At 47.9% G+C, this 20265-nt stretch overlaps 6 protein-coding genes across 6 annotated transcripts; 3 read left to right on the forward strand and 3 right to left on the reverse strand.

The window, feature by feature from the left end:
- Positions 1 to 1322: 1322 nt before the first annotated feature.
- P175DRAFT_0440022 (ribulose-phosphate 3-epimerase RPE1) lies at positions 1323 to 2273 on the forward strand (the record flags this gene model as incomplete). The annotated part of the gene is made up of 3 exons (XM_040894002.1): positions 1323 to 1565; positions 1660 to 1911; positions 2010 to 2273. The coding sequence occupies 3 exons, from the start codon at positions 1323 to 1325 to the stop codon at positions 2271 to 2273; spliced, it is 759 nt and encodes a 252-aa protein (XP_040751386.1).
- Positions 2274 to 2834: 561 nt separating this feature from the next.
- Positions 2835 to 3822, reverse strand: P175DRAFT_0460260 (uncharacterized protein; the record flags this gene model as incomplete). The annotated part of the gene is made up of 2 exons (XM_040894719.1): positions 3578 to 3822; positions 2835 to 3446 (listed from the first exon to the last, which is right to left on the reverse strand). Coding segments are annotated over exons 1-2 (828 nt in total), but the record flags the coding sequence as incomplete, so codon positions are not given.
- Positions 3823 to 8189: 4367 nt separating this feature from the next.
- On the reverse strand, positions 8190 to 9376 carry P175DRAFT_0558189 (uncharacterized protein; the record flags this gene model as incomplete). Its single annotated transcript, XM_040900827.1, has 4 exons — positions 9050 to 9376; positions 8720 to 8986; positions 8476 to 8664; positions 8190 to 8356 (listed from the first exon to the last, which is right to left on the reverse strand). Exons 2-4 carry the CDS (start codon positions 8898 to 8900, stop codon positions 8190 to 8192), a joined length of 537 nt encoding a protein of 178 aa, XP_040751388.1. The 5' UTR covers positions 8901 to 8986; positions 9050 to 9376.
- A 1089-nt stretch (positions 9377 to 10465) lies between these two features.
- On the forward strand, positions 10466 to 14324 carry P175DRAFT_0532968 (uncharacterized protein; the record flags this gene model as incomplete). Its single annotated transcript, XM_040900013.1, has 4 exons — positions 10466 to 10774; positions 10917 to 12550; positions 12994 to 13216; positions 14235 to 14324. 4 exons carry the CDS (start codon positions 10466 to 10468, stop codon positions 14322 to 14324), a joined length of 2256 nt encoding a protein of 751 aa, XP_040751389.1.
- A 175-nt stretch (positions 14325 to 14499) lies between these two features.
- On the reverse strand, positions 14500 to 15423 carry P175DRAFT_0532969 (uncharacterized protein; the record flags this gene model as incomplete). Its single annotated transcript, XM_040900014.1, has 3 exons — positions 14500 to 15002; positions 15070 to 15157; positions 15346 to 15423. 3 exons carry the CDS (start codon positions 15421 to 15423, stop codon positions 14500 to 14502), a joined length of 669 nt encoding a protein of 222 aa, XP_040751390.1.
- A 1189-nt stretch (positions 15424 to 16612) lies between these two features.
- Positions 16613 to 19505, forward strand: P175DRAFT_0558192 (alpha-L-arabinofuranosidase A). Its single transcript, XM_040900828.1, has 8 exons — positions 16613 to 17111; positions 17169 to 17624; positions 17675 to 17791; positions 17841 to 18030; positions 18079 to 18498; positions 18558 to 18712; positions 18773 to 18880; positions 18945 to 19505. The coding sequence occupies exons 1-8, from the start codon at positions 16989 to 16991 to the stop codon at positions 19290 to 19292; spliced, it is 1917 nt and encodes a 638-aa protein (XP_040751391.1). The 5' UTR covers positions 16613 to 16988; the 3' UTR covers positions 19293 to 19505.
- Positions 19506 to 20265: the final 760 nt, after the last annotated feature.

The raw sequence follows: 20265 nt of genomic DNA on the forward strand, positions 1-20265 counted from the left end.
ATGGCATGCAACTCCGATCAACGGGGTTTACGCGGGGGGATATGTGATTAAGCAAGAGAATGAATGATGACCTAGCTACCAGAGCCAAAGGCACAATAATTAATGAGCAACAACAAAAAAAATCACAAAAACAAGGTAACTTGCACACCAGAAAGGACAAAATAAAGATGACTATCCATCAGTAGCGCGCTGCTCTGATAAATAGATCGAGAGAACGGAGGAGGGGGGGTAACAAAAGCGCCCTTCACACCCGCCACCAGCCGTGCAGAAACTACTGCAACATTTCGCACGTCCAAGCAGGGATTGATTGGAAAACAAGGTTTGGGCCTACTACCATTGGTGGTGCGCGAGTAGGTGAACGAGTAGGCGCTTCGAAACGGAGGGTCTGGCATTGATCTGAGAGGCAGAACTTGGACATCGTCACACCAGTTAAAGCAAGCAAATGGCATTTGTGGCTGCAACGAACCGCCCATTAAAAACGCAGTACCTTGTCCCGAAGGGAAACCATATTTGATTGGCGTGGTGTGCAGTCCGCAAGCGCCGGCCTGGGCTATCTTTAGAAATGGAGGCTGTGACGAACCCCAGAGCCCAATATAATGAGAGAGGGGAAGACAGTTCAAATATCCAAGATGAGCAATGATCAGCGAGCAGTAACCTATGATAACGAAGGGAATCGGTCATGAACCTCACTAAGTGTAAGTATCTTGCTGGCTGACGGAAGCAGACCAAACACCACAATTAAGGGACTTTGTTCTTGTCTAAATAGCTGTTAGACACTCAAGGAACCATCAAAACAGGATATTCCATCGTGGGAAAACCCATTACGGAAAAAATCGCAGCGGATCTTGAGGAGGGAAGAAGAGGGGGGGTCATCCGACCTGCAGCTTTCGGGAGAGTAAACTCATCTACACAATCAAATCGGGTGAAATTGACGCTCAACGACCAACCATCATCAAATCGGCCTTGACGGTCCCCGTGACCCCACGTGTGTCTCGGCCCAATTCAGGCATCCAGGCCAATTATCTACCCCCACTCAGGCCCCCACATGACCCCACGTGAAAAATAGGCCCTAGCCCTTATCAGCTCATGGTCCCTTCCTGATCGGGTTCTCCGGAGTGACGTCGACCGAGAAATCGTGATATCAATTAATTATTTTGATTTCTGATTGAACCGTCATGGAGCTACTCCGGATACTTTAAAATCGCCTAACCCGACCCTCTGCTCTTCTCCTCTCCTTTCTCACTCTCCTGCCTTCCCTTCTTCCGTATACTCCCATATATACGTCTTCTCAATCACCAACCAAACACGAAAACTCGTCCATCATGTGTCCTCCAGCCATTATAGCACCCTCGATCCTCAGCGCCGATTTCGCGACTCTTGGTAGTGAATGTTCGACCAAGATAGCGCAAGGTGCGGATTGGCTGCACGTTGACATCATGGACGGCCATTTCGTCCCCAACATTACTTTTGGAGCTCCTGTTGTCACCAAGATTCGATCCCATGTTGCCCGTCCGGACCAGGCCCTTGGAAAAGGCACATTTGACTGCCACATGATGATTATGGAGGTGAGAATTCCACGATCTAGCGGAGCAGGAGAGAGCAGGCTCATCCAAAAGTTCCAGGAACACATTTCACTAACCGGTGTTGTTTTAACCACAGCCTCACAAATGGGTCAAGGATTTCAAAGATGCGGGGTGCGATCTCTACTGCTTTCACTACGAAGCGGCCGTGGCATCCGTCGCAGCTACCAGTCCCGCGGACACAACAACAACCCGCAAAACTAGCCCGAAAGAATTGATCCGATATATCCACGAACAGGGAATGCAAGCCGGCATTGCAATTAAACCAGATACCCCTGTTGATGTGCTATGGGAGATTTTGGAGAATGAGAATCCAGAAGAATGTCCAGATGTAAGTAAACTCTCCTGTCTGTGCCCTGGTGGGCGTTGCACTGGCATGCATACCCGAGTCATTGCGCTCCTCAAACCCCGCACTAATGCAGTGCGTAGATGGTCCTCGTTATGACGGTGCATCCCGGCTTCGGGGGTCAAAAGTTTATGGCTTCGGAGCTTCCCAAGGTGACTGCCCTCCGTGAGCGATACCCAGACCTCAACATTGAGGTTGACGGAGGACTTGGAGTGGGGACAATAGATCAAGCTGCTGAAGCAGGTGCCAATGTGATTGTCGCTGGTTCGGCAGTCTTCGGCGCTCAAGATCCCGCCGACGTCATCGCGAAACTGCGCGAGGCCGTAGACAAGCGGAGAAAGCAGTGAAGGAGGCTTATCACTAGATCTCAAGTGACAATTCTATACACTATTTTATGCTTATGATGCAATGGTCTTGCAATTTTCCTTCTGACTTCAACATACGAGTCGCCCCACCCTTGCGATAACAATAACCTCAAATGCTGGATTTTAGATATGCTTACGGAGATACAGTAAAACTCAAGAGTGCTAAATAATGATTCAAATGGACAAAGAGAGCATAACCAGCAAACAGGACCCGGAAATAAAACAGTTGAATTGTACAGCGAACAGCTTGGACTCAAAACAGAAAAAGAAGAATGGACACTGTCCCTCAAACAACCTTGGAGCTTGGTATTTGTACAAACGTAGCAAACAAACATGCGAAACACCGGGTTATAATCATCATTCGTTACCAATAAAGTCGCGTGTGGAAGAAGTTGCTCGGGAAAGATTCATTAACGCTGCTTGCCAGGGAATTCGATCTTCCCAGCTTTCGATAGTTTTCACACGCCTAGTTTTCTAGCGTTCCCCGGTCGCTTCTTCAAGTCGGACACTTGTTATAGGGTTATCCTGCAGGGAATTGGTGGGACCCTGGCGGTCGCCAGAAATAGACTTGCGCAACTCAAGAGCAAGCTTCTCTGCCTCTTCCTTGGACTCGGCCGCGATGTTGGAGCCACGATGGTGTTCAATCAGCCCTAAAGCTTCAGCGTTATCAGCATGAAAATTGGCAGACGACATCGCAGCAACCTCAGGCACCAAAGGCGGCCGTTGGGGACTGCTTTCTGCGATCTCAGGAGCAACCGACAGCCGACGTACAGTATCTTGGCCACTCTCTCCATTCTTTTTTTCGTTAGGTGCTACTGCTGCTGCTGCTACATCTGAAGTTTGCCCTACGACTGCGGGGCTGCTTGGTTTCTTCGTCTCCGCTTGGGCGTTCTCTTTGGCTTTCGCAGCGGCCTGTTCGCCTGCCTGACGCAATGCGACCGTGATAGAGTCGTCCTTCTGGGGTTCCTTTGCGGGAGGATTCTGAATCTTGATCGTGCTTTGCTTCGGAACAGTGGGCTCGGGTTGAGGGGCAGGTGCGGAGGAAGTCTTGTCAGGCGTGCTGGTAGCAGGCATACTGTCGAAATCGTCCACGACGCTGTTGATCTGCATTTTCAGCTCACCGTATTCATTCCATTCTTCGATTTGCTCTAGATCCTGAATTGGTCCGTTAGTTTCGGAAATCATTTCCTACTGGGAAAAGGCTTTGAATTTCTAAGGAATGACATAACCCCTCCTATTCCCCCCACCTGTAAGGGGGGGGAAAGGGTACAGAAAAGGAGACTTACGCCAACGACATTTCCAAATTTCACAAGTCCAGGCAATTTCTTGCCCTTCGAGCGACGGCCCCAAAGCTTTCTAGCTGCGTCATCTGTAGCCACATCAATTGCGCGAAAGGGGAGCCTGTTTGCTTTGAGGATGGTCTCAAGACGTGCGGTGGCGGTAACAATATGAGACGATCCCGCAGTGAGGGAAGTGTAGAGATAAAGCATAGAGTCGGACATTATGAGTAGAGAAAATGAAAAAAAAAAAACGGGGGGTAGGGAAATTTGTGTGCCTGTGGATATGTGCAAGCGAAGAGAGCGAGTGGACGCGAAGTTGCAGAAAGGAGATAGTTATCTAGAGTATCATAGCGTGAGGCCTTCATTAGCTTGCCTTCTGTTTTTGTTCTGGCCGTATGACGTGGCGCCGGATCACGTGGCGATACCCGCGCGGATTGTTTATCAAGTGATGTCATCAATGACTGCATTCCATAACTAGTTATATAGAGCAGGCATTTTGCAGAGTACCAGGTGCTCTTGAAAGATGATTTATTCAAACTGAGACTGATCGTATTCAAGACATAAAACCCTCTCTTGACTCAAGCGAGATTGCCAGCGTGCCAGATGGAGCTAATTTGGCTTGAGCATGAACTCGCAAGGGCCTTCTCCGTCTACTGAAGATTTGGAGACAGGGAATCCGCCATTCTTCTTTGCTCGCTGGACAGTAGCAGAGATTTCTTTGAGAAATAGTAGCCTTTCTCTTGTTGCAGTACTGAGGAACCCGAACAATATCAAATAGAGTTAACTAGCTGAAGTGGTCTCCACATTTCAGATGCAGAACCCGAGCAGAGGAACCAACGATCAACCGCTTTTGCTCTCAGGGACACCCAGAGAAACTTTTTCTCCCTTTGAAATTGTCGCCCTCGCGGTGAACAGTCAGCAGGTACTGATGAGCCCTTCTGTATCATCAGTCTCCACCAATACACTCACGAACAGATATCTAGCCCTGGGAGACCTAAGGAATCACTGTAGTTGTCGAATCTAACGCCTGGGGAGCAAGGGGCAGAAGTTTCTGGACTCTATATGCCAGCCCATGGAGTGGTTATCGGGACGATGAGGTGCCTTGACTTCTAACGCTGGCAATAAACTCACTTTCTAGGACGATTGTGGGCAGTTATATCTTCTATGGGCAGCGTATGCTAGTCCGGTAAGATGATAGCATTGTAGTGCCGGTAGGAAGAGCTATCAGGTCCGTCCTATAGATGAAAAAGTGAACGCGGGTACTAGCAAAGCCTTCAGGAGCGTGCAATAGTATGTTATATCGATTGAAATATATTTTGCTTGGATCAGACAAGCTCATGAAATCTGCGAACATAAATGATGAGCAAGCCAAAACCATATCCACATGAAAAAAAAAGCGCAATTACGTTTCCTTTAGCTTAGCTTAGATCCGGTATCCCCAGTCTATACTTTCACAATATCATGATGTAGACTGTAATGCGGACACTTCAAAATTGGACAGATATATATATAAGAACTGCAAATGCTGTACAATTTCTCTAGTCAAAGGTAAAAAGTAAACGATTAAAAGGACGAAGAGTAAGACCATATAAGTTATAGAGCTATCCCGCCTCCAGAATTATAAATCTACGTAAAGTTTGTATAACTATAGAACGTTATACATAGATAAAGGGTTATATATAGCATGCTCACTTTTGAAACCTCCCGATTGAATATTTCTAATAACCACGGTAAACAATAGCAAATTCTACCCTCAAGAATGTCTGTCTTGAATTCCTACTAGAACTAGTATACACTATAGCGAGTACTTCTAAGTAGGTCTGGACCTGAATCCACCTGGCAGGTCATATCTACGTAGCAGCCCAACATAGCCCGATTCCCCCAATAGAATGTCATGCGATTTCTCATCGAGGTTCCAGGTACCTATGCCATGATCGAATCAATACCTATGTATGTATAGTAGCAGAGCAGCGCACCTCGTGCTTCCCCGTACATAGCAAGTGCATACTACTTAGTACCTAGGTACTAGTACATACATACGTAGCCCCTTGAGTTTCATATCTGCACCTCAGCACCCCCAACGCAAGTAGGCGAACAGGGACAAGAATAAGAATAGGAAAATGGCGAGGGGATAGGGATAGGGATAGGTAGGCTACTTGAATTCCACAGTATACCTTGAACGGTTACTTTTCTTCTTTCGCCGAACTATCTACATCCAGCTCCCGAGAGGCTGTGCCTTCTGGAACCTAGTGGGTGGACCTCAGCAGCCTCACGTTTCCTTTCCAGATAATACCTAATTAGAACAAGGTTCCGCGGTGGGCAGTGTTAGACGTTATCCACCCCAAGTTCTATGTATGCAGGATAACACGGTCTTGCCCGCCCCGAGGGAAAGCTCTGTCGGCTCTCGAATCGATTCTTGGATTGGGCAAGGAGTGATTACGTGACTTCAGGGCTATTTTTCCCGGAGGTCTCCCCATGATATACATTATAGCCGGAAATAAGTTATTCGTATGAGGGGGGGGGTTTGGAAAGTAGGTGCAGTTGGTTCCAAGGGACAATGTAAACTTCATGCAAAAATTCAATCTAGGCCAGCCACTAGAAAGTGAACTCATTCTATAGGGAGAGAAAAAAAAAAAAAAAAAAAAAAAAAAAAACAGCAAAGAAAAGGAAAGAAAAAAGTACCGTGGCTTAACGCGTCATCGGTAGATTCGAATCTAAATCTGGATTTCTCTTTTTTCAATGGTAAGGCCGACATTGGATTGGTGAGTGGTTGAGGGAGGTATAGACTACCTAGGTATGGCGCAAAGGCTTCGAAAATGAAGTGCCCGTGCTCAGACTTGGGTTCCAACTTTCAGCGACCCTGGATCTGCCTAACCTCTATACCTGATATTACCTAAATGACGGACTTAATGTAGCTTGTGTTGTGCGTGCTGGATGGAGGGTTTGATCTCCTCTGGGTTTTTGGTCCAGGAAGACGACCCGGGGTTAGGTTTGTAGGAGCTTGAGCCTGCTCAGTGGGAAATGACCAAGAGATGTTTTCTACAATCTAATTCTTTTCTTTCCGTTCTTTGCCTTTCTCTTGTTTTCCTCCACAGCTATGCGTGTCCTGTTTTCGAGGCAGTGTTTTGCTCTTGTTTCGCCCGGCGGATGTTTTGCAGGATCGTGTTGACTGTCAGTGATGGTGGTCAGAATGGGGCGTTAATGGGCGACGGGGAGCCTGGAGCCTTGGAGAACAACACAGCCTTCTTAGCTAGCTCCTAGCTACCAGGGGGAGGGAGAAAAAGTACTTGGGATTGAAGCGGCTGCTTCGTATTTCGTTTGGTGTGCTCTGGGCCAATTATACACCCTGGAGCTCCATCCTCAGGCCGAGGCATTAGGCGTTTGGTTTTACGCAGGTGGTGGTAAGGCAGAAAACTAGACGGGAATCTTAGACATCGACACCAGCATCGAGCCATCGACATTCAAACATCGCATGGGACTGGGGCACTGGGCGCATGGGATCGGAGAAGGGTGGAGGAGTATATCTAGATGAGGGGCGGGGCATCTTGGGAGATATCAACACTTGGAGTTTTAAGTGGTGGGTTTTGTAGCATGTAATTGTCATAATTATAATATTGTTGAAAAACGGTTCGAATATTATTAAACCAGAGATTTACTGTTTTAAATGTGATATGATTTTGTACAATAATACAATTCGTAGACTGCCAGGTGGAAGAATAAATAACTCATTACCGCAACTCCTGAAAAACGATCATCTGCAACCCAAATGTAAATAATCGAATCTCAACCGGATCATAACTACCAGGGAGCATATCTCCCAAAAACCAGTCAATGTGCCAACTCCGTACTGTGGCATAGAATCACCTCCACTACTCCGTAGGACTAGTAGAAAATACCTAGTAAGCCACGCCCAGTGTACTCCTAGTACGGAGTACTATTTACTCTACCAGGCTACCTAGACCCTCAGAGCCTATCATTGACCCTTTGCATGAAGGAAAGCGACGATCACATCTCTATTGGTAGTGATCCTCCAGCTGTCAAAAATGGGCGCACGTCCTTGTTCGAGGTTCTCCGTACTTTCTTCAAGGCAAATGATTCTCGAATCACTAGTCTAGGCTCTAGCACCGCGACGATCTGTTTTAGTCACCGATTTGCGAGATGGTTTGTACCTTACGTCTACTTGCGTTTTAGTTTCGTTGATTGGGCTGAGAAATCGAGAACCTGATCGGCATGCAATTTCCATGACCTGACTCTTGAGTCAATGATAACGAAAAGTGGCCATTAGCAAAGCAAGACATACTGGTTTGTCGCGGACTCCGAGCTATTCCTACGCTACTGGGACTATCGCTGCTAATAGAAGAGTGACTACCTAACCTAACCTAGGTATGGAATAGGGTAGAGCGGAATGGCTTCCAACTCCTGAGATTAAAAAGCGGTGAAGTTTGGCGGTGATAGTCGTTGGAATCAGTGGGTCCGTTAGCCCGGGAATTACGGAGTAGTCTGTGTCCACTGTCCAATGTCCTCGTCCAACACATGTGAACGGGTTATCTCCATTCCATGGGACTTGGAGCAGACCTGACCTGGCCTACAACTAGAACGAAGGAAAGACATGTCAACTTCACGTGACACCAAAGCCACGTGAGCGACGTATCCCGATTTGGACCTCATTATTGGTGGCGCTGTGATGGCCGGCCCACACCCCAATCATCGAATCGTTAGTATCGTGATCATCCAGCCGCAGGAGTCGATGGGAAGATCCGGAGATTCTCAGGGTAGACGACGAACCTGAGCAGAAGAAAAGAGACGGTTTTTTCTTCTTTTTTTTTTTCTCTGTTTTTCTTTTCTCTGTTTCTGTCCTTTATTTTTTAAGGGTTCGAGGAGGGCAGAAGGCCTCTCTCATTTACAATTGATCAAATCTGGGACCCCCACGCGCAGAAGGCCCGAACCTTGGGAATCTTCCGTTTGGTACCTCCAGTTCGTTCCGGGGGGTGGATTCCGTTGCGACCCGCGATGCCCTGAGAATCCTAATGTAGACGGATGAAACTGATACAGTGGTAATTTGGTCGTGGATTCCCCAATCGAATCCGTTGTGCCTTGTGCTTGAAACATCGGACGGACTTGCTTTGCCTGTCGGACCGGGCTATTGACCCGTGCTAGCGTCGGATTCTCTGCTTTTTGCGCTGCTGGCTCCTGAGTCCACGATTCTTCGTCTATCGCGGCCAGCTAGAGTTATTGCTAGCTTGGATGTCGGCTGGCTCGTCAAGTGTAAAAGATCTAGGAAAATTCTGCGTGATAGCTGAATTAGGCCAGTAAGCGTTGTTGGAACCATTGTGACAATGGAGCAGTAGAACCCCCGAACGGGTGTAGCCCAAACGACGTGGCAGCCGTAGAATCGACAGCAAGAACTAATTCAGTCTGTAGGTGGGAGTAGACAGTCAGTTGAGGACCACTCACGCGGTGACTTCTGGGTATACCTACATAAACTGATAGACTTTGGGGGGAGGGGGGTTAATTTCTGAGTCGTAGGCTTGTAGCAGTATCCCCCCCCGAAGGAAAAGAAAATACGTTGTCGAATAGCAGGACACGGGCGAGGAAGAAATCAAACCAGACCAAGAGTAAGTGACTGATCATGGGCTACTCAGCATTTGAAGATGAGTTTTCGCTGGTCGGGGTTCTCCTAGTGACATCCGTTTGGACGCCTCATTTTTGCCATGATTCTTTTGATTTTCTTTTGATTTTCTTTTCCAACTGACACAGACATATTACCTGTCTTGGGTTTGTCTATCGTGTCACCCTCGTCTTCCCCCCTTTTGGGAACCCTCGTTGGTACCTACCTAAGGCATAAAGGGGGGGGGGGGAACGATGTTGAATATATCGAAATCGGTAACTTGAAAATTCGACCCAGAATTACTTCCTCGTTTTTATTTCCTTTTTTCCCTTTTCAGTCGAATCTTGCGCATCCTCCCCAAAGGTTCTTGTCGTGAGAGTCCAGACCTTTCTGCTGTCACCATCCAATCTCCATTCCCAGTTGCAAGCTTCAGTCTGTTCTACCTACGCTGTATGAACAAAGTTCCTTTTCATTCCTGTGTCCTTTTGCTCACTTGCTGTCTGTCTCTCTTTTTTTTTTATTTTTTTTTTATTTTTTTTTTTATTTTTGAACGACAAAATTCTACTACCTACCAAATAAAAAAAAGAATCTCTTTTACTTTTCTTCTCCCCAATCATTCCTTCATCCATCCATCCATCCATCCATCCATCCATTGATTGATTGATTGATTGATTGATTCGTTCTCTCTACTACTGCCCAGTGCAGTGCCCACCCTCCTAAACCCCCATCATTCATAACACGCTTAGTCCCGTCCCTTAGACATTTCCCTATTTCCTATTTCCTAGGTCTTTTCTGCTGGGCTCCAGTCGACTACACACTATTCCGATTGTGGGTATGGTGGATTTACCATTAAATTGATATTTCCCTCCCTCCCCTCGACAGTCTCCATCGTCATCATCATTCTATCCATTTTATCTCTACTAATCTATTATTACCTCCATCTCCCTATCCTCCTCTGATTATTCCCCTTCTTCTTCGTTCATCTTCTCTGTTACACTCACAATATAACCCCCAGCTCTTCTTCACCTACCTTTATCTCTTCTCACCTCCTCCCAACTCCACCCGCTCTATCTTTCCACCTAATCTGGGGAATATCTTCATACTTAGTCGGTTCCCTCCCCCAGCAACTTCCCACTTTCACGACCTCCATATTCAAACAAATGCTGATTTAGCCTCTCTAGGACCCCATTTTCAAGCCCTAGTACACCCCTGCAATTGACTGCAGTCGTTGATCTCACCCCCCTACAAAGCAGCACCCAAGGAGGATCTCTATCATGCCCGTCACCATGGCCGACGACGAGCTGTTCACCAGGGCCATTTCTAGCTACCGGGATGTCTTTTTGGATCAGTACTCCCATCTTCCGGAATTAGAACGAAATCAGCTTTGGAGTCAGCGATTAAGTCAGTTCATCCCCGACACCGTATCTTCTTCTTCCTCCACCACCATCCCCACGAACTCCGCCTACCGCCCCGTGCCCGGCTCCGGTATCCCTGATCAGGGCAGCTCCACCGAGAAATCTGGGAAACGGACACGACAGGACACTCCCCGGTCCCTACCTGGTTCTGGCCTTCCTCCGACAAAACGACGAGTCACCGTATGTGATCTACCTTGGTCTTCTACTCCCGCCCCGCCTTCTCTGCATGTTTAGTCCCTACCCATTCTTTTTCCACTTGCGCTATCCTATCCTCTTCCTCATCTTCTCTCCCGCCAACAGTCCCTGGATTGACACTTGGCAGACTCCGGATCCATCAGAGAGCGCTCAAATGAAGCGTGAACTGTCTCATGCATCCTCCCCGGCGGCACCGGAAACTACTTGGCATCTTTCGAGAACTATGTCTCAGGCGGATGGCTCAGCTCCTCTCTCCGGTCTCGGATCCGCCTCTCGACCAATAGCCATGGTTCGCTCGCAGAGTCAACAGGTGCCAGTATCGCATCAACACCCACTGGCATCTATGGCGCAACATCGACATTCCTTTGGACCTCAGAGACGGCAACTCCAGATTGTGAGCGAGTTCACTCCCTCTGAGTACGCCAAGCAATGTTTGGGTGACTTTCAGGGTCATATGAATCCGTCCGCGCTTTCGATCGCTTTTTCGGCAGATTCGGCGCAGGCAGGATTGCAGCATAGTGGCTCTTTGCCTGGTCACTTCTCGCAAGGACTCCACGACCTGATGGGAAGCGTCACTGGTCTTGGAAACGACTGTTTGATGGATCCCCCGATTCCACACGCGCTGGCTGCGGTTGAAATGAGTCGGAGCACCACCACAGAGTCCCTATGCGGAAATTTGGGAATGATGCGATTCGATTCTTCGGGTCCAAATCTTACTCCATATTCTTCCTTTACTGCCCCTAATTCTTCCTACACATCGTCCACCTCACCCGTGAATATACCCCTGAGCAACAACCAAGGATCTGGAAGCCAAAGTCCCTTTCCTTTTGTTGAATCATCCTCTCCCCTGTCGTTTTCATGCTCCGCCCCTTCAACTACCTCAATGCCCCACCTCTCTCCCTCCCCTGTCACTGAGATGAAGCACTCAATGTCTACTGGAAGGAACAGTGCCTCCGTCTCCCCACCATCGCGGGCCGCACGACGGACTCAGGAACAAATCGTGCAGGGAGCAAGGCCCATCGCCCCCAAGTCGGAGTCTCAAAATAGCTCTTCTCTCAAAATAACCGAGCCTAAGATGATTCGCATTTCATCATCCGACGGGACTTCCAAAGAGGTCGCCGCTATCCCCAAGGCCTCCATCCAACGACCTCCTCGCCAAAAGACTTACTGCAACATGTGCAATGACCAGCCCGATGGATTTCACGGGGAGCACGAACTCCGTCGACATATCGAGCGTGTTCACGCCGTGGTTCGCAAAGTTTGGGTTTGCGTGGATATTTCCCCAGACAAAAAGTTCTTGCAAAACTGCAAGGCTTGCCGACAAGGAAAGCGTTACGGAGCTAATTACAATGCGGCAGCTCACCTTCGTCGCACGCACTTTAATCCATGCCAACGCGGTCGTGGTGGACGTGGCAAGGACAGCGAGAAAAGAGGAGGTAAAGGAGGCGGTACTCACCCTCCTATGGATGTGCTGAAACACTGGATGGTTCAGAAGGAGGAATTTGTCTTCGAGAACGCTAAGAACCTGACTATTGACCAAGATCTCCTAGTTGACGAGCCGGCCTCAGCGCCGATCAACTCGGCAGACGATTCTTCGTTTTCCGAGGCAGCAGTGACTGCTGAGAATCCTTCACAAGGGATGGAATCGACTCGCGCGAGCGGTTACGATGCGTTTGGCGCATTTCCGACGTTGAGTATGGATTCGTCCTTTGCCAACCCCTGCTACTTTGATTCCCAGCCTCTGGTGCCGGAGATCGGTTCGTATGTTTGATCAGTTTTATTCTTGAAGACTTTTGATGATTTGTGAAATTCTTATTGATGCATTTTGAATTTGTTCTGGGGGTTGTCTCTGGAGACTTTTTTATTGTTGCTTCTCTTCATAATATCCCTGTGATCTGTTGATTGTTTCTATATCCATATTTTACCTGTTTACCTCTACTGTTGATTTCCCCTGTTCTGGGCTGGCTATGTTCCCCCCCCCCCCCCCCCTTTATCTTCAGAGGACTTTGTTTTACCCTTTATCTTGTTACTCTTGTTCCTTTATTACTTTTTCTTCTTTTGTTCTCTATTTTCCCCCACGTTTTTTTTTTTCTTTCCTTCTGTGTTTTTTTAACTCTTACGTGATTCGAGACCCGAGGCCGTTTGAAGCGATCTCTTGCCAAAGCTCGAAGAGGTGATATGACATAATGTGTGATGATGAGCAGTCAATCAGTACGCGAGACAAAGTCTCCTGAATATATTGATTTGGTGAACGTTGTGCTGGAAAGCCATGTCAGTCCCGTTTACGGCCCTACCAAAGGGACCCAACCAGCCCTGTCGGTTCTGGCTTTGGCGGGAAATTCTCCTAAGCCAGCAAGTGAAGGGGCGGCAAAGCGTACTATTTTTGTTGTTGCTAAGTGTTCAGGAAACCTGACAAGAACGCAGGCGGTAGGATGAGAGAATTGGATGACCAGACAACGCGCTGATGAGCGTGCAGTGGGTCTGCAGAGACCCCCCCAGCCACTCATGGCGTAGAAATCTGGGCAGACTGGGTTGTTGTTGGCTAACCACTAACTTGAATTAACCATATTGGAATGTTGAGCCACTCTCTGTGGGCTATAGGGTGCACCCTGAAGCCGCCCACAGCCTCTTGGTGGGCAGTGATTATTAGCCAATGAAACTCATGACAAAAGGGTGGCTAGTGACCTGGACTCTTTACTCTTGTAGGGCTGGGCGTTTGTGGCTGATACTTGGGCTTGCCCACGCTTGTATTGTAATTACCTGAAACTTTGGTCTTCGTAATAATAAGTCTACCCCTTCCTATTAATTCCCACTATGATATTGCAGACTAAAAATAACAATTTCTATGTATAGCCAGCAGGCATCATCACGAGGGATTCGAAGGCTGAAGCAGCTCGTGGCGGTAAAAGAGATGCCAACCTATGTTGTACTAGTTAGTTAAACTAGTTAGTAGTATTGATTATTCATGATGGGGGAAAAAAAAAAAGACAGGGGCTTGGCAGTCCAAGAAAAGGGTTGAATGATGGAAATCTTCCAAGTACGCAGGGAGAGAGCCATCATCGTCATACTACTAGTAGTAATTTCTTTGAGAACTGAAATAATATCATCACCTATTAATATCCCCCGACTCTAGCGCCCTCGTTTCCCGCTCTTCTCTCATAACTACTCTCTCTTTTTCAGCTCTCTTTCTCTTCCCTTTATTCATCCTTCTCTTCCTCTACTCTAAACTCCCTCACGGTCGCTGCTTTCCGCCCTCCCCTGCCTCTCGTTGACCCTTTTAAAACTTGGCATTTTCTTAGGTATCGTCTCCCCCTATTATCATTGGCCCTCACTTCTGCCTCCCAGCGTTCTTTCTCCATCATCATCCTCGACCTGTCGCTGTTTTCTTTGGGTCGATCTCGATTCTTGTCAAGCTTGCTGACCTGGGCCTTCTCCTTCTTGACAGCTTCTCACTCCGTCAGATCTCTTCGTTTCGCGCACAATCATGAGCGCCCAGCAGTACTACAGCGGACCTCCTCCCCCTCCTCAGGCGTAAGCATTCTCCTCTCATCCGATTCTTTTTTTTTTTTATCTTCGTCCCCTATGTATGATCGACTTTGCGACTGGGCCCCAATGGTGGAGTGTACGTCTGGTTTGGTCGGAGTTGGTGATGGTGTCAGCAACCGGCGTCAGCTCGCTCCCTTCCGCCCAAGGGTGACCCAGACTCGCTTTCAACCGCAGTTTTTGTCATAGTCTTCGCTGCTCTGCGCTACTGTACTGATAAACTTGTTCCGATAGCTACCCTCAGCAGGGCTACCCTCAACAGGGATATCCTCCTCCCCAAGCTCCCCAAGGATACGGCCAGCCTTACCCACCTCCGGTATGATACCCCCGGAAACGGATTTCACAGGAGCAAAACATACTAATTGTTTAGATGCAATATCAGCAGCAGCCTCCTCCACAGCAGAAGGATCGCGGATGCCTGGGAGCTTGGTAAGATTATTTTGTCGTCCTTTCCAGTTCAGCTTACATCTCTCCGGAGCATGGCTAACTCTCCCTTTCCTCATAGTTTGGCCACCCTTTGCTGCTGTTTCCTCTGTGAGGAGTCCTGTGAGTGCTGTTTCGATTGCATCGAGTGCTGCGAAATGTGTTAAGCTTTCATGATCGATCGATATGACGCCAATGAGATGAAAAGGTTGCTCCCTTCCAGCTATCCGAGCACCGTTGGATTGGGCTGGGTTGGATGCGGCGCTTTTCAGATATAATTTCCCCCAATCTTCCTTTATCTCCTGCTTGTCTACATGGAATCTGGCTTTCGTTTGCTATCGGGATCTTGAACTGAGTACGAGAATATGTTTGTACGACGTAAGGGGCGGATACTCTCTTGCGCTGGGATAATGTCAATTAGATGACGCTTTTTACTTTCTCGCTGTCTTGCATCGCCTAATTTTTATGCCTTTACATACTATGAGTGAAGTACACACCAGGATACAGTATTTTTGAATACGAATTTAGTACTACAAAAAAAAACAAGGTTATCTTGGTCAAGGGTGCCCCGGAGCAAATTTCCTTCCGACATTCTGTTCGAGAATGAACGTAACCAGGGACACCATGATGGTTGATAAAACCCGACCAATCTCGTTTCTGCGCGTCATGTTAGTTTTGTCCTGCTATTGCTCAGTATTGTTGGTAGACTCCAAGATCTTCCAAGGGTTCTTCCTCCCCGTAACCAAACAGCCTCCTCCAGTCCATTCTTTCATCTCTCCTCCCTCGAAGCCTGATGCAGTTAAAGGGTCTCTGTCGTGTGCTACCTAGGCATATGCCAGGCATAGGAAAAGCAAAGTGAGAGGCAAGCATTGCCTCAAGCTGGGGAAATTATACCAGAGTCAGGGAAAATAGCGGAGATTCAAGAGCCACAAAGCCTGCAGTGCAAGTCTTGTGAAATATGGCTAACCTACTTAAGCCTTGACATACGAAACCCTGGGCAAGGGAAGGAAGAAGCAGTGCAGAAATACCATGGGGTACTCTGGATTGGGGCCGAGGATCCCTTATGTCCTCACCAGTAGACACAATCCTGCTTATACGTGGAAATTCTGGGGAGGGGACGAAGGAAGGATGCTTGTGTCGAAACTCCGGAATAAAACCCTCGGTCCTGCTTGTTCTTTTGCGAGAATTATAGAATGGATTAGTTGGGATTGTTGAATGTTCTGTACACTTGTGAATTGAGTGTTGTGGAATGGAGACTGTTATACTACCTAAGGAACCTGAGATAGGGTGTTTGAAACTCAATTCCAAGAGGCTGGCTAGAATCTTGACTTGAAATATTCCTCCTCCATATTTTCTGTTTCGTATGTTTCTTTTCTTTCTTTCTCCTTTTTATTTTATAGTGAACGCTGTTTTCTTGGATCAGTCAAGGTAAGGGGCTTCATCGCCTGACTCTCTGCTGCTGCCTGAGATCCGACATCCCCGAGAACCGACCATGTTCCTTTTCTTTTTCTCCTTCTCATGCATCGAAACCCTTTCTTCAAACCTATGAATGGCATCATGCACTGTACCATATGGCGAAAGACTATCACATTGACCACCGAAAATGGATGAAGTTTTACCCTGAGCAGGCTCTAGATTGGCCCTGGCGCGGTCTACTCACTCCGCTTTGCTGCCCAGCAGATATCACTGGCACTTCTCTTCTCCTTCAAGATGACGTGCATCGCTGTCTAAATGTAGCGCGGGGTACTCAATTCGCTAACAATACGCAAAAGTATCAGTCTCCGGAGAAATCAGCAGGGTGTGAGTATTAATGAACGGAGAAATATGCTAGTGGTGAAGTGTCCTGCGTCAGCCTAGCGAGGGGGAAGCCATCCCTGGCCTCTTAAGCGACGACAACAAACAGGGGTAATCGTCCCTTGAAGATCCACTCAAAGCTTCCAGCCTGTCCCCCTCAAGGGCTTTTACCAGAACAGGCAAATTCGCAGTATTACGCCCTAGTCAGTCTCGTATACAAGATTTGGCAAAACTGCCCGCCGGAAATCAGACATGGAGAATTGGAGTCACTCCGCATTGGAACAATGGGGAATACCGATTGCATCTCTATATAATATGGACTCTGAGCCGTGCAGAATCCAGGGCAAAGAAACCTGGTTCAATTGACCAGCAGTCGACGATCAGGTAGATCTTTTCTTCTTTGCTTGCGAACAAAACTGTGCGTGGCAGCGGAGACACGATGCGTTTTCGCGATTGTTTTCTGCTACCGTTGCTGGCGGTTAGCTGTGCTGCGGTACAGATCTCAGTCAAATCTTCTGGGGGCAATTTCACCAGCAGTCTGGAATATGGTATCATGGAAGAGGTTAGATATCCCGGAGGTGGGATAAGTGAATAGTATCTGGATCTAATCTTCATTTAGGAAATCAACCATTGCGGAGAGGGAGGTCTCTACGCTGAGTTAATTCGCAACCGAGCCTTCCAGGGAAGTACTACCTACCCATCCAACCTGGACGCCTGGGTTGCAGTAGGCGGTACCACGTTGTCGCTGAAGAACCTCAGCAACCCGCTATCATCCGCTCTTCCTACATCGTTGAATGCTAAGGGAAAGATGGGCAAGGCTGGATTCACGAATTTGGGCTGGTGGGGACTTGCCGTGAGCACGCAGAAGTATTCTGGTTCATTTTACGTGAAGGGCTCGTATAAGGGAGCTTTCACTGCGTCTCTTCAATCTGCCTCGACTGGTCAAGTCTTTGCAAGCACCAATATTGCGTCCAAAAGCGTGGCTAATGGATGGACACAACATCATTTCACTCTTTATCCTCGCAAGAATGCTCCAGATACCAACAACACCTTCTCGATTACTTTTGATGCTTCGGTAAGTAACCCTATATTTTCCCGTGGAGTGTTTGCGCCTAACTATGCTAGAAAACTTCTGATGGCTCTCTTGATTTTAACCTCATCAGCTTGTTCCCTCCTACCTGGAACAACCGTCCCAACGGGCTCCGTACGGACTTGATGCAAGCTATGAGTGACTTCGGCCCAGTACGCCTCTTCCCTACTACTAGGCATGCGTGCATACTGAGTGGAATAGAAATTCCTTCGTTTTCCTGGGGGCAATAACCTCGAAGGCGATACTATTGAAGGCCGGTGGAAGTGGAACGAGACTATCGGGCCTCTTAAGGACCGCCCTGGCCGTGCCACAACCTGGGGATACCAGGAAACTAGCGGCCTCGGTCTAGTGGAATACATGGAGTGGTGTGATGACCTAGATATCGAGCCTAGTACGTACCTTTGCTCGTTTCCCCAGCCAGAGCTAACAAACATTACAGTTCTCGCCGTCTGGGCCGGTCTTGCCCTGAATGGCGACGTGGTCCCGGAAGACGAACTAGAAGTCTACATCCAAGACGCTCTCGACGAGCTGGAGTTCCTCACTGGCTCTGTTGATACCCACTACGGAGCTCTGCGTGCATCGATCGGTCACCCCGAGCCCTGGGTTATCAAGTTCGTCGAAGTTGGGAACGAAGATAACTTGAACAACGGACTTGCTTCATACCAAAGCTACCGGTTCAAAGCCTTTTACGATGCCATCAAGGCCAAGTACCCCGATATTATTGTTTTGGCGTCGACAATTGATATTGATTTTCCCGGCAATGCGGGAGGAGATTACCATCTCTATGATATTCCGGATAACTTTGTGGCGAGGTTCAACTTTTTTGATCAGTATAGCCCTGATCATCCGGTTTTGCTTGGTGCCCACCCCTGCCAGGTGTGTGAAAAAAGTAATTAGACATGCTAATGATGATTGCAGGTGAAATCGCGGTTACAGAATATAACAACGGCGTCGGAATTGACTGGAGCAATACGCATTTCTCCTTGTATCCTTTCTGGCTTGGAACCGTCGCCGAAGCGGTGTTCCTTTTGGGTGCGCAGCGCAACGCAGACAAGATTCTTGGAACTACTTATGTAGGGCTCCTCCCTCGTTCCTCTAGGAAGAAGAAGAGAAAGAAAAGCTAATTGATCCAGGCTCCCTTCTTCATAAACATAGACAACTACGAATGGTCCCCAACCCTTATCGCCTTCAACGCAGACCCATCCCAAACTTCCCGCTCTACAAGCTGGCATCTCTACTCGGTAGCCCCCCCCCCCCCCCCCCCCCCCTCCCTTGATAACCGGAAATTTTATTAATAAATGCTAGCTCTTCTCGCACACCCACATCACAAACACTCTTCCGTCAACCTCCAACACCACTTTCGGACCCCTTTACTACGCGACCGGCCTGGACAACACCACAAATTCCCACATCTTCAAAGCAGCCGTGTACAACAGCACCGCGGATGTCCCGATCTCATTAACCTTTGAGGGCGTGAAGGCCAGCACCAAGGCCCAGCTTACAGTTTTGACCGCGCCCAGTGCTGAGTCAATGAATGCGGTGGGAGGGGCCAATCTGGTGGAGTCACAGGTCAGTACGGTTGTCGCGGGGAAAGATGGCGTGTTTAGTTTTAGTTTGCCGGATTTGAGTATTGCGGTTTTGAAGACCCAATAGATCTCTCTCCTCTCTCTCTCTCTCTCTCTCTCTTTCGCACCTTTGGTTGTGGGGGGGGTGATGAGGACATGCTGATTGGTGGAGGCCTACCCGGGAATAAGGCAAAGGAAAGAAAGGGACATTATTAGGTACCTAGGTAAGGTACGTCGATTGGAATCTACAATTTGTTTCCGATAGACACCTGTAGCGATGTAGAGGATTTTAACCCATGTTCTTCCTCCAAGCTCCTCTCACAGTAGTCAATCTAAATCCGCGAGAGTGGTGTTCTATCTATATTGGGGGGTTCTCCACTGTATGGGCCCTCTAGTGGTCTAGTATCTATTTTCTATGACTCGCACGGAAACGGGGATATACTAATATAGTATAGTACGTAGTATGGAGTCAGTGAACTATGAAAGTGGGACTTGGATAACTAAAATATCTCCGCTCTGTCAAGGAACCTAATTTCATTTAGAGCCTGAGGTATTAAATTAATACAGTACCACATTACACTCCTGGAATTTATTCCAAATGAGAAAGCACTTTCAAGGTCGGTCCTCGTCACTGATTCAAGATTGGTGAAATCCAGATCAAGATAAAACATTTGGCAGCTGAGGCCAAACAATATCATTCCCGATCCATGTGGATTGTTGAGCTCCTCGGTCCGATTACGAATACGATCCAGGATTCCTTCGAGAAAACGTGGGGCCCAAAAGGAATGAATCAGTGAATACGTCGTGAATACGAAACCAATGGGTTTTCTCTTCGACTCCATTGGATCGGAAAGAAAGGCTGGTTCCGGGTGCATATTTATGATGTAGATAGTACTCCGTAGTAGGTACTAGATACCTAGGAACATACGAGACCTTATACGGAGTAATGTCTTCTGTACTCTGCAGGTAGCCCTATGCTCTACTGACCCCACTAGGGAATCAACTGAATCTGGTTAGAATTTCCCATCATCCAGTGTACTTCTTCTCTTCTTATACCTATA

Source organism: Aspergillus ochraceoroseus (assembly GCF_002846915.1).
Source record: "Aspergillus ochraceoroseus IBT 24754 chromosome Unknown P175scaffold_5, whole genome shotgun sequence".
NCBI classification, from domain to species: Eukaryota; Fungi; Ascomycota; class Eurotiomycetes; order Eurotiales; family Aspergillaceae; genus Aspergillus; species Aspergillus ochraceoroseus.

What these genes read in the sequence shown, in the direction of transcription:
- P175DRAFT_0558192 (XM_040900828.1), top strand. Translation starts at nt 16,989, where the DNA reads ATGCGTTTTCGCGATTGTTTTCTGCTACCGTTGCTGGCGGTTAGCTGT. An exon ending in TGACCTAGATATCGAGCCTA is followed by an intron (nt 18,031 to 18,078) that starts GTACGTACCTTT and finishes CAAACATTACAG; the next exon opens with TTCTCGCCGTCTGGGCCGGT. An exon ending in TGATCATCCGGTTTTGCTTG is followed by an intron (nt 18,499 to 18,557) that starts GTGCCCACCCCT and finishes TGATGATTGCAG; the next exon opens with GTGAAATCGCGGTTACAGAA.